This window comes from Ambystoma mexicanum, chromosome 4q (assembly GCF_040938575.1).
Source record: "Ambystoma mexicanum isolate Mex_15411 chromosome 4q, UKY_AmexF1_1, whole genome shotgun sequence".
NCBI classification, from domain to species: domain Eukaryota; kingdom Metazoa; phylum Chordata; class Amphibia; order Caudata; family Ambystomatidae; genus Ambystoma; species Ambystoma mexicanum.
In genome coordinates, this window is record NC_090928.1 from 537,748,486 (window position 1) to 537,761,827 (window position 13,342).

The window sequence follows — 13,342 nt, forward strand, 5'->3', positions numbered from 1 at the left end:
GTAGTTGAATTCTTCCTCTCTTCCCGCAATTCTGTTTTGCCCACCTTGCAGCCTGTCCGTCACACCGCAGAGATCTGGAAGGTAGGTGCCATAAAATACAACTGCCTGGCTTTCTTTTCTTCTGTATGCAAAACCATTCATTCGCTTTTCAATATTCTGTATAATTATCCTTAACTCCCCATATTTTTATTTCATACAGATTGAATCCTTGCCATGGCATTGGCGCACACAGATCTTAAATTGTTGCTAATTCAATCTTATTTAGCACATGGAGATCATTATTGAAGCCAATCTGAATGTCCTGGCAGCAGTCAATAACTACTGGTATTGACTGCATTATGAACATTCTATGTTCAAAAGCCAACAGAGAAACAACAATACAATTTCCAGACACTTCCTCTCTGGTAGTACCTTTTCTTTCACTGCAACATCGTACTTAACACACCAAAGAGAAAGCTAAAGCATGGGGAAAATACTTTCACATAATGCATGTTAATATTAAAACAACTCCACTTAAGCCAGCTTTACAATTTAAATGCCTAAATTATGTAGACAGCCTTGTTATCTAAAGCCTACAAAATTAAACCACATTTGGTTTACTAGTTCATTTTCTTTACCCGCTATTCAAGTAACGTTTCTTTTTACTTAGCAACTAAAAATCCAAAATATGTATTGCTACTACCACTATGTTCTAATAGTCTTATAGACCTTAGGAGTGGTCATTATCCTTTGTGGTAGTGAGCCGTCCCCAAATTGTGGCCCTATGGGAATGGTAGGTCATTATCCTGCAATAATGACCCCTCCCTTGGTCTATAAGGGTATATCAACGCCTTGTCTAACCCAGAAAATGTCTTAAAGATGTGTGCAGAAGAAAAGTCTTTCTGGTTAACCTTCACACAAGCCTACGGTCTTCTGTTGTTCCCTTGGCCCGTGACAGCACTCTGACAACTTTGACAGCACTCAACAGTACAATACTTTCCATGAGTGAAGAGCATGTGTAAATGAGGGTCCACAGCATAAACATTTCTTAGAAACTGATTGTGCATTAAAACAACGAGGCCACAGTGCATTTTTGTTTTGTGCCAGCTAAGCATAGTAAGCCAATGTTAAGTGGCCTAGCTGCTACAGCTCCACCTTATGTATTTACTTACTACACACTACAATATGTCCAGCTTCCCTTGAAAGGCACACTACCAAAACCGGAGGAAACCAATCAGAATAATTGTGTGAGCTTGTCCCTCTCCCCAAAGACTCCAATGTGTCTGCTGTGTGATGCCCATTTGTTTTACTAACGTTATTGCCAATGTACCAGCTCTTCCTCACTTTCCATACTTCCAGATTACCAAAGGTGGCAGCACCATCTGGACTGTGAAGTTAACACATCTATGTATGGATTGTATGGCTCATCAAATAAGTCTCTAGCTTAACCCCTGATGCAGGCTACCACCCCCTCCGCCCCACTCACCCCTTCCAGTCTTTCCTAATCTTGTTTGCTCAGTAAGCAAAGAGGGTTTGTGCTAACTAAGTTCTCAGTATGTCGTGTGGGATCATTTCACACTCAACAAAGTTCATAACTACGTGCCCAATGATCACCCACATTGTGTACTTCCAAATACCCCACACCAGTCATGGCCAAGATGTGTTGCTTACCTGTCAGCAGAAACCTAGGGCAGAGACTAGCACAGGTGAGAAGGTGCAGAGTACATTCTTAGGACCACAGATCTGCTTCTGAGAAAAGACACATGGCATGCCTTGGCACACACCACTTACAGCTATGACGGCCCTCTCATCCAGCAGCAAGGGCTTCACCAGTGAACAATATTGCATGCCGCCCTATAACTTTGCAACCCGAGTCTCCAACATGAGGGAACTCCTTTTCTATCATCTCGAGGCACACTGCTTTGCATCATCAATGCTTTCTTCTACTAGTTTGTAGTTTCTTCTACGTGTGGTGGACTCAAAGCTCTCACTTAAGCTCATATCTGGAAGGGTTATCAAGTCTTGTATTTACTCTTCACAGTCTCAAACTTGCCGTTTTGCTTTTTCTATTGTAAATGAAAAACATAACTTCACTGGATACACTGCACCCTACTGAAATGGCTCTAATTGAGAGCTCTGATGATTTAGGTACATGCAAGATTAATAATTCTGCATGTAAGATGGAGTAGATTCCCCGGCAGTCCCTGCTATCCTATCGTCATATTTGCTATGCTCATACCTTGTTGGTTGCTTGCCGTATAAGACTTTGTTTTCTTATATGGCTCCATGATGGATTTTGTATGATTTGCTGCAATTAACATTGAATCAATGGTATTGTATTTTCATTAGTATGGCCAGTGTAACCAGAAAATCCTTTCAAATGTTTTCTTCATAAATAGGTTTGTGCAGAACTGGTTCACAGAAGTTGTTCCCGTTACAAAACTGGACTTCACCACAGTGCTGCCAAGGTTCATTTCCCTATACATTTTCTCCTTCTTAAACCCGCAAGAACTCTGTGCAGCCGGACAAGTCAACTGGCATTGGAAATTTCTAACGGAACAGGTTGGTTCCCTATTCATTACTTATTTTGCTGAACATGTTATGGAATATTTTCTTTGTGTATGACGATGCCTGAGGTTAATGATGCCTCTTCTTCTTTTTTTACTGCCTTAAGTACTTGCATATCCTGAATGTGTGTACTGCTGTTTATCATGCTATCAAAATGACTATGGTTTGGGTTTCCACTGCTGCAGTCCCTAGTTGCAGATTACTGTGTTGAAAACTAGAGAGAGAGCAGGAAAGTACAAGTTATTCACCGTAGATACTAGTCTACTCCTGAGCCATAGTGCCCTTTCGTTCATGTATTTGGGATGTCATTCACAGAGTGGTAATTGTCCAGGATATAATGGGCTCCAGTCACTTCTACAAGCGTGTCACTACCACCATCCTGAGCACTGCCTGACTAACCACCAACACTTTTTTTGATCGGTTTAAATTAGAATGAGGACTCATTACTGGTGATGGAGGGCAAGACTGGGGAACTATGGAACAGGAGTGACTTTGGTGAATCACTTCTACTTACTCATACACTCTGATATCCCTCGTATGTTTGGGAGATAACAAATCATCCAAAAGGTAGAATTATTCAGTCAAAAAGGTGCTTTAAGGTAAACTGGCTAAAGTGAGCACCCGCCCTTGAACTTGTACATAAAAAGTAGTGAAAAGCATGTGGTGTGGCCAGGTTATTGATTTTCAAATATTTTCCAACTAAGCATCTTTGGATAGCAGCGAAAGCTGCTTTCAAATGTTCGCAGTGGGCATCTACTTCTTTCACAGGATAAAATCATTGCACAGAGTAAAGTTCTGCAATGCAGTAAATTATCTACGACATGTGTACAGGTGAAGGGCCCTACTCAAGCCTACATTTTGAAGAACCCTTTCTGCATCATTTTATGGGTTTGGAAATAATACCTAAAGAAAACCTTTTTAACTGACGTGGATTACTGTAACCATTTTAGGAAGGCAGGTTGGATGTGTTCCAAGAATTATCTTATCTCTATGGAAAAAGGTTATTCTGAGTATAAAGTTTTATGTTCACTGATTCTGATCTCTGATGTCACAGGAAACCACCCGCCAGTCAATTGAGGCCATTGTTTCAAAGGATTTGCGAGTCAAAGCTGTTGGAAAAGCTTCAACTGGAGGGAAGAGATGCATTAACCCTTCAAAATGTCTCTTCTCACTTACTCTGGAATAATTGTTTAGATGGGCAACAATGGCCCAAAAACATAAATGCAATAATCAATCTGAATGCCTTCAAATTATAGAACATTATCAACTTTACAATGGCGAGGATACATGTTTGTTTCTAAGGTCCTATGGCAAAATCTTATCCATTCATTCTGAGACTTTCTTGGCACCTTGTCTATCCTAAACTTGCCTTTGGACAGACCAAAATGACCATAAGTTAATTCCTCAGGAACCAGGTGGCAAAGGACCTCGATTTAGGGTAGGTTTACTAACTCTTGTCATTCTGACAGCAGATCCAATCTGGCTGGAAGTTCTGTCCTAGATTTAATTTCTTCTGATAGTTTAAGGAGATCTGAGCACCACCAACAGCAATTTGGGTTTATCAGTATCGAGTGGCATAACCTGTAATACCTCCCCTTCTGCCGGACTTTTGTCTGCATTGGAAGCTGTGCAAAGGCTTAAAGAAGACCATGCTCCATGAATTACCTCCCTAGTACTCTCATCTTGCAGATGCAAAACGGGAGCATTTCTTCTTGTCCCAACTTGCGAAAATAGCAATTAGTTGAGAGCCACTATACACTAATAATTGTTTGTGAACTTGTGGTTGCAATTCCTATTCATGTGAAATATGCGCCAGTCAGCTCATTGTATCTGCTTTGATGTTTAAGATTCTGGCTGGGTGTGATGCACTGAAACATTATTTTGGCTGTTGCCTGTCCCAAAGCTGATGCACCAATCTGCAAAGGAGATTGGGAGGTTTGAGCTCCACACCGCTTGTTGATGTACAGTGAAGCATTGCATTATTGTTGTCGGTTAAGATCATCACTTTGTGATTCTGAACGGATGGCAGAAAAGCAAGGATCGCCAGATTAATAGTTTCCTGTTCTAAGCCATTTTTGTGGCATTTCTGTTCCACTGGACTGCAGAGATGGTGGACTCTGGCAATGCATTGTTGCTCCTGAGACAGACCTAAAATAATCTGCTTGTGAAATTATGTGGACTGGATCCTCAAATAACCCTTCACAATTTTGCAACAGTCGTTTACAGGACCGCTTGGTCCTGTAAAATCTCTTGAGTTACAGGAAATAAGTCCTTTTGAGTTTGAATTTCCTCATTACAACTGGTTGTAAAGTGGAGCGGAGTGTGGCATGCCAATCCCTACAGATAAGCTTCCAGCCACTTTTACTCTGTGAAAAAGTATTTAATACTCCCAACAAAAATAGGAAGTGCCCACATAGGAGCCAGGCCTCTGCTTCCATCCACACAGCACCACGAATATGTTTGCATCGGTTGTACCAGCAGAGCAGTACCACAGGAAGGTGAAGAGGAACTTTAAATTAAAATTGCATAGCTTTGACGTTATGATCCTCCAGGAAACCAGATACCTGAGAGGTGAGGAGCGGAAAATCCCAGGGGGTGCGGTCAGGGGGGCGAATTGGAAGCGAGTCAGGGATTGTCAGGAAGTGAGGGGTAGGGATTTCGGTTTGGAGAAGGGCTACGTATGGAAGTAACGAAGATGTGGTCCGACGCGGAAGGGAGCTCTGTGTTGATTTCGGGTTTGATCCATAGAATAAGGGTCACCTTGGCAACGATTTATGCCCTGAATCAAGGCCAGAAGAGGTTTCTCCAGAGAACATTGGAGAAAATGAGTGAAACCCAGGGACCCCTTATCCTGGGAGGGACTTTAATGTGTGGATGGATGCAAGTATGGACAGGCAGACTAGGCAGACTCGAGACCAAGAACCGCAGAGACAGGGAGACGTTGAGCTGGGATTGGCCCTGGAACTGTACAGGTTGAGGGACATTTGGTGGCATCTTCACCCAAAGGAGAGGGGATTCACTTTCTACTCTGTGCCTCATGGCACTCTAACAAGGATAGATTATTTGTATGTCTCCAGGGATCTCTGGGAGGTGTCGAGGGACTCAGGGATTCACCCAATCTCGTGGTCCGACCGTGACATGGTGTCGGTGGACATTTCCTGTGGTGGGCTATGCTCGAGAAATTCCAAATGGAGGTGTAATGACTCACTGCTGAAGGACTTGGTATTCAGCGAGACCTTGAGAATGGCATTAAGGAAATCTTTGCAATCAATGACACTGGTGAAATAGGGAGGGGAGACAGTGTGGGATGCAGTTAAGGCCATGTGGAGGGGTTTGCTGATTAGAGAGGTGGCCCGCAGGAAGAGGGAACGTACACTAATTGAGAAGGATCTCGGGGACAAAATTGTCTTCCACGAGAGATGTGCTCTGTCTTCCCCGTCGGCGAGGGAGGATCATATCCAGGAGGCAAGAGGTCTGAGGGATAAGCTGAAATTGCTTGAGGAGGGGAAGGTGGTTCGTAACCTGCAGTTCCTTAAGACATTTTTTTACGAGAAGGGAGATAAGGCGGGCAGCAGGCAGACAGATTGGTCTCAGAGGTCAAAGGAAGGGGGGTTAGTGAGAGTACGGCTGAAGGAATACAGGACACATTTGTGGTATTCTATGAGACCCTATAGAAAAGTGAAGTGAAGCCACAAGGGAGGAGATTGATGCATACCTCGAGGGAACTCCCCTCCCGTCTCTGTCCAGAACGGCCTTTGGGAACATGCAGGCCAGAATTTCGGGTGAGGAAATTCAGAACGCCATTGGACGCCTCCGACTGGGTAAAGCACCTGGGGAAGACGGGTTCACCCCGGGTTTACCCTGGTTTCTACAAGATTTTCTCGTCGGTCCTCATTTCTTTTCTGATTCGACTCTTGAACTATGTCTTAGACTCAGGAAGGACACCAGACTCATTTGCCCTGGCCCTTATTTCGGTGGTTCCCAAGTAAGGCAGGGACCCCAGTCTCTGTGGGTCGCACCGCCCGATTTCACTTCTAAACATAGACGCAAAGATCTGCGCTACAGTCCTTCCAGCCAGACTGGGGGAGCATCTTCCAAACTTGGTGCACTCGGATCAGGTGGAATTTGTGATGGGGACACAGGGGGCAGATACTATGAGGAAAACACTCCATTTGGTTAATGAAGCTCAGGCACTGCGCGATGACCCCACGCTTCTGTCAGTAGATGCAGAAAAGGCCTTTGACAGAGTTGAGTGGAATTTTCTGAAAGCAGTGCTTATAAAAATAGGGTTGGGTGGGAGATTCTTGAAAGGGACTAGGGCAGTCTATTCCTCCTAGAGGGCCTTTGTGGCAGTGAATGGGGGATACTCAAGGTGGTTTCAGCTGGGGAGGGGAACAAGACTGGGTTGCCCGCTGTCTCCCGTGCTCTTTTTGCTATTGTTGGAACCCCTGGCCCAGAGATTGAGACAGGACCCGTGAATTGAGGGGTTTACAGTGGGAGGAGTGACCTACAAACTGGGGCCCTATGTGGACGACATGCAGTGAGCCCACTGACCTCGGACCTGGGGGCAGTGGACTTAATTGAAGGGTATAGTTGTTTGGCGGGGTTTAAAATAAATACTGGCAAGTCAGTCCTCTTCCCATTGGATAACGGGGATGCAGAGGTGGGGTGGTTCTCCCCCTTGAGCATGAAGGTGAACGTGGATACATTAAGGTATCTGGGGATTAACGTCACGCAAGAAGTAAAAAGCCTCTACGAGGCCAATTTCCCCCTGGAGGAGGCCTAGTGAAGTGGGATAAGGTGACGGTATCATGGATGGGCAGACTCAATGCAATTAAAATGGTGGTTCTCCCCAGGTTCGTATACCTATTTCAAATGCTCCCGATACAGATCCTGGAGACCTTATTTAGAAAGACCACAGGTACTCTCACTCTGTTCCTGTGGCAAGGGAAGCATCTGAGAGTCTCTAGCGTGACATTAAGAGTCTCCAAGGATAAGGGGAAAGTGGGACTCTCGGACCTACAACTGTATTATAAGGCCTCCTAGCTCAGGATTCTGGTCCCACACTGTAGGAGGGTTGACTTGCAATGGGTGGGTCTGGACATTTAAGGTTGGCAACTATGGGGGAATCGCTGTGGGTCCCTAGGGGTACATTATTGAGGAAGATTAGGGAACACCCCATTTTGGGCACCATATGGGGGGTCTGGTGCCAAACAGCTGGAATGAGTGGTCTCACAACGTGTTCCTCGCCCCTTGAACATCTTTGGGTCCCAGGGATCAGGGACGCAATCCGAACCCTGAGAGGTTTCAACTGTGGTATGAGGTGGGACTGGAGAGGGTTGGACAGTTGTGGAGTAAACGGCAGGTTCATTACACGTCAGGAGTTGGAGGAGGCCTTGGGGTTGGACATGCTCTCTGTCTTCCTGTATCTGCAAGAGAAAAGATTCAGAGGGATCCTGCGCCATTTGAGAAGGTTCTAGATACCTCCACAGACTTGGGGATTGATTGGTGCCCTATACAGGGCCCTGGTGGACATGAGTGGGACCATCCGACAGGGTGAAACAGAGGTGGGAAGGAGACCTGGAGATGGACCTTCCCCCCCAGACCTGGCAGAGAACGTGCCAGGGAGCCTCGCAGGCATCAATTTCCTGCCAGTACAAACTCCACGCAATTAACATTGTTACACAGGTGGCAGTACGACCCTGTTAGGCTGGCCAAAATGTCCCAAAGTGTGAGCCCTATGTGTTGGCGTTGGTGCGACAGGAGAGCTGATTATTGGTGGGGTTGTGAAATGGCCCAGAAATACTGGGAGGAAGTTCTTAGCTGGATCAAGGACCTAAATGGGATTATGAGAGATGAAACTGCAATGCTGACACTGTGTGGGCTAGAGGAGCCGGAGGGGGAGTTTGTACGATTACCGAAAATCGTTCACGTTTTGCTACTGGTGGGGAGGGCATGTCTGGCCACTCACTGGAAGAGGGAGCTACTTCCGTCCAAGAAAGAATGGGTCAACACGGCCAAGAACTTATGCCTGATGGAGAGTCGAACGGCTACAATACATGGGGATCTGGGGTCTGTGAGAATGGAATGGGCAGATTTTTGTGATAAATACCTGCAATAGAGGAGCCCAAGGACTGCCCGGGCCACTGAGGGGGGAAGGAGTTGAAGCCGGTACACTACGTCATGGATTGGGTCCCCACGCGGGAACTGATCGATACATCAATCACGGGGACTAAGACTGCTTCGGGAGGAGTTTTGAGGTTTACGTGAGCCTGGTCGAGCCATTATACTATTGAGCAGGTTAGGGTGGGAGGGCGACTAGGCCGGGGTGGGGGGGGGAGGCTAAACAAGTAGTGATGATATTGATGTTGTAATCTTTTTCTGTTGTTCTTGCCAAAAATGTAATGAAAATTGAAGTTTACAAAAAAATGCATAGCTGACAAAATTACAAGATGCAGAGAAGTATCGAGTACAAAAGGATTTTGGTACTAGAATGAATACACCTTTTAACCACTGAAAAAAGACCCTGTTTGAAATGTTAATTACATTTTTACTTGCTAAAATCATTCCCATTATCACAAATTGGGGATCAAAATACTTCACATTTTCAGGAGCTCTGGCTACATCCATAATCTTGTATACTGCACTGCAGGGATACTTTAGGAGCTGTATACCAATAGTCTCTAATATTGTGTTGCTAGGACTGTGGTCATGGTCAAAAAGCAAGGTGTAAGTGGTCTGTAGGGTAAGCATAGATTTGTGCATGGGAGGAGCGCTGCTAGTGCTAGTATCCTATTAGTAGTCAATGAAAGCCATCTTCTGGCATGATGTCAGAAAATGTTTGATTGAAAGGCTTTAATCAAATGTCAAATATTCATGTTTGGTTCTAAATACCCTTTAAGACTTCGAACTCTGATCAACCAACTCTGTTCTATCTGGATGCAGAGCTGACAATGACCAAACACATCAATGCCCTGGCCTTGTCCCCGTTATATACCTCTAAACTCTACTCCTTGAGTAGACCATGTCTGTCACCGGACAACTGCCTCACGCTTGCAAGAGCCATTATCAGCCAACTGGACTACTGCAACATACTCCTCATGGGTACCTCGACAACTAACCTTGCAAGCTCCAACTTCTCCAAAATAAAGCCCTGCGTGCTGCACTGGGCTTACGCCACTCTGACCACATTTCATCAAGTAGGTGAGAGGTCCACTGGCTACCCATCAAAACCTGCATTGATTTCAAAACCTTGACCATTGCTCACTGCTGTATCTACAAAGAGGCCCCTCATTCCCTGAACAACAGCATTGCCCAGAAACAACATGTGCGCTCTCTGCAATCTTCCGACAGCATTTCTCTTTTCACGCCCCAATATAAAAGCACCATAGCAGGCGGTGTAAGCTTCTGTGTTACAGCTCCTTCTCTTTGGAACTCATTACCTCCTAACATCAGAAATGAGCATTCCTACCCAACCTTCAAAAGACTAATGAAAATATGGTTGTTCGACAAATATGATTAATGTCATACTGTAATTTACTGCTATTGATGTCTTCTACTGTTTTCTGTACATATGTCCTGATACCTCCGGGTTTGGATGTTACACAAATGCTATAAATCAATGAATAAACCGATCATAGGGCTAAGAGAACATGTGAATCCGACCCTGTAAAACACGTGAAGAACCACAGCATTCAGGGTATTCTCAACCTGTCTATATTCAGCTCTCATACAGGTTTGATACAGGTGTGCATGCCCAGACTTTCAATTTCTCCTTTCTTCTTCTGGCTTCAGGCAGTTACTTGACTGCCTGGTGTTCCTTGCCCATCCACCCTTTCTGTCCAAGGTATGGAGCGCCTGGTCCTCTTCCTCACCTCCAGCTGCCTCCTGCTGTACAAGGATTAATCTCACCCATTAGTTTGTGTGGGTTCCTTATATCCCCCTGCCTGGTAATTCTCCCACTGCCACCCCAGCTATCCATTGGGGCCCAATAGAGAGCTAGTTGTGTATTCCTTCCCTCCCCCTGCTACCATCCAATTTCATGGAGGAGGCCACATCCCCCCCTTCTGCGTCTGACCATTGCAGAAGGCCCTGTTGTTCTGGGCCGAGATCTGCATGTCTCTCATTCTGGGCCCCTTGTGGCGGCATGGGGTGCCCTGTCCGGGCCACGGAGAAGGCGCAAGCACCTTCCTCTGTGGAGCTTGTTGAGCTTCCTGTGACGTGTTCACTGATCAGGGCGGGGCGCCCTCCTGCACAGCGCCTGCCACACCACCTGTGGTGGCCCTCACTGTTGGAGGCAGACTGCTCTCCTGCACGATGTTCACCACAATACTCCTCGGAGCAGCATTGCCGGCTCAGGGTGGACCATCAGTGAGTAGGTAAGTGCTGCCCCTGCTACCGCTGTATTCTCACAAACCTGATAAAGATGAGCTGCAACATTTCCAATTTTTTGGAAAAATCCCTGGTTGCCATACTCGCACTAATACTAATCACCCTGGAATGATAATTTCCCCTTCAGAGTTATTAGCAATGTGGAGATTACATCAGCATGTGATAATAAACATCTTGAAGGTTGAATGTATAAAGTCTGACCCCCACCCCTTAGGACAGGCTTTGTGTGGGCGTTAATATCTCGTTTTTTCTGTGAGATGGACATTGAACTGGAAGAGGTGCAACATGATGTGATGAACCATTGTTTTCCTCCACTCCAATGGATCTTAAACTGCAGAAAGATCTTGGTTGGTGGAATGGACTGTATGCCCTTGATTTGGACTAGCCTGGCGCCAAGCATTCAAGTCCAATACACAAAGCTCTTGATTTAGTATCAACATGATTTACCTCTCAATTCAATAGACGTATTGTAACTCAATTGGTATCCAAAAGACTGGCTCATCCCTCTTTGGCAGGTGGTTGTTTGAAATATCTGCAATATTTGTCCAAAGGCGTAAATTGCAGCAACAAGAATTGCATCGGAGTAGGCCTATCTCAAGGTCGGGAATGGATCTCTGCATCGATTCTTGTGATCCTGCACCGGACGTTGGTGCATTGTGGGAAGCATGGTAAATTCTGCCTCTCTTCCTCCTTGAATAGTTCATGCTGAATTGTCTGCATATTTGGGACATAAATCTATTGAACATGAAGTTGTCACAAATAATCCGGTTGGTGAACGAGTAGGGGAGAAATTGATTCTGAACAAAGATTAAGTGACCTAGTGACTCTAGATGTGGATTTCAAAGGCCCCTTAGCCATATTTTAGGGTGCTCTATTTTAGTTTGAATGATACTAGGCTCAGTAGACCTTGAGGTATCCCTGCATACCCACTGTAGTCCCATTTTACTTAGACCTGAACACTGTGTGATGTCACTGCAGTGTGTGTGAGAAATCTAGGAGCATTCTCCCATTAAGACCCAGAGAGTCCTCTAATCAGGTGACCACAGGAGGGCCATCGCTCTTGGATCCCAACCCTGGGGGTGGACAAGCGAGGGAGGATCACCTGGGAAGGGGAGTCTGGGGTTGTTGTCGTGGGAATACCCTGGGAGAGACGCAGTATTTTGACGTGGCGGTAGAGGAGGTGGGGGAAATCCTGGACGCCTTCATGGGTTACATTGATTCACGCCACCCAAATCCAGGTCTGAATTTTCCCTAATTCCAATCCTGTCATCCCTGACCCATGGGGGAGGAAGGAAAGAGGCTGGCGTCCCAGGGGCAGAAGTAAGAAAAACCAAATAAGACAGAGACAGGACATTGATGGTAATATCCATTCATCTTCTACCAATCTAGAATACAGGGAAATCTATCAAGACCCATATTTGAATAACAGAACAGCAGGGAATTGGAATATTCTACCAAAAGGGGAAGCCATCCCATTCTATAAAAAAAGGATTTCCCTATCTCCCCCGTCGATCCCCTAAAATATTTCAATGAACAAATCCAAACCCCAACTACATGTTAACTCCTCCTCCCCACTTCCAACCAATACTGGGACAAGGAAGAGACAACTGGAAGCAGTAAATGTTACCCATAGAAACAACATTGGGGAAGTAAGGGAAACCTACCATAGAAGAACTCTAGTTGTCCCACTAATCGTCAGGCAGGGCCAGGCATTTAATAATTACCACTCACACCTGACTCCACTTGACTACCTTTTTTCACTATTAAAGGTGTGGTTTCACACAAGGAAATGAGCGAGCTGGGGATGCTGTCAAGAACCGAGAAGCCAGGGAGCATCGAGCAGCAGGGGAAACAGCCTGAAGGAGAACGGCGTGCTGAGACGCTGGCCCGGTGTTTGACGGGCTGCAGCCTGTTGAGGGAGCCTTGCCTCCAAGGTGCCGGTGGAAGGCAGCCTGTATCCTGCTTGTGGCATTTCAGAAAGTGCTTTGGTCCCTTTGGACGTGTGCCGGTCTCAAGAGTATGTGATAGCCGGTAGTGAGACCCTGACCTCAACCCCATGTATCCAGTGGGGGGGGGAGAGAGAGAGATTTGAAAGTATGCAATGGACAGAAAGTATTCGAAATAAGAAATGGCTAGTGCAAGAGGAAGCAAAAGGATGTGAGGTGCGGAAGAGGCACGATCAGCAAGAAAAGGAAAGTGCAAGAGTGCATGGTGAAGTGAAATGAACAGAAAAGGAAAGGTGCAAGTGTGCACAGGCAAGAAGACAAACCAAGAAGGGGTGCATGAAGCACCTGAAGGTGAAAGGTCTAAAGAAGAGTAAGAAATACAGAGAGGGGTTGCAGATCTGAGTGGTCACGACTAGGAGGAGCAAAGAACCAGTTGGTTTTGAAAGTCTATGTACCCC

The 13,342-nt window shown here is 45.7% G+C and overlaps 1 protein-coding gene across 1 annotated transcript in view; it reads left to right on the forward strand.

The window, feature by feature from the left end:
• Positions 1–13,342, forward strand: part of ECT2L (epithelial cell transforming 2 like) — a 2,055,529-nt gene that overhangs the window by 310,779 nt on the left and 1,731,408 nt on the right. The window contains exon 4 of the mRNA XM_069608104.1: positions 2,379–2,541. Within this exon, the coding sequence (XP_069464205.1) occupies positions 2,379–2,541 (163 nt within the window). The remainder of the gene's footprint in view (positions 1–2,378; positions 2,542–13,342) is intronic.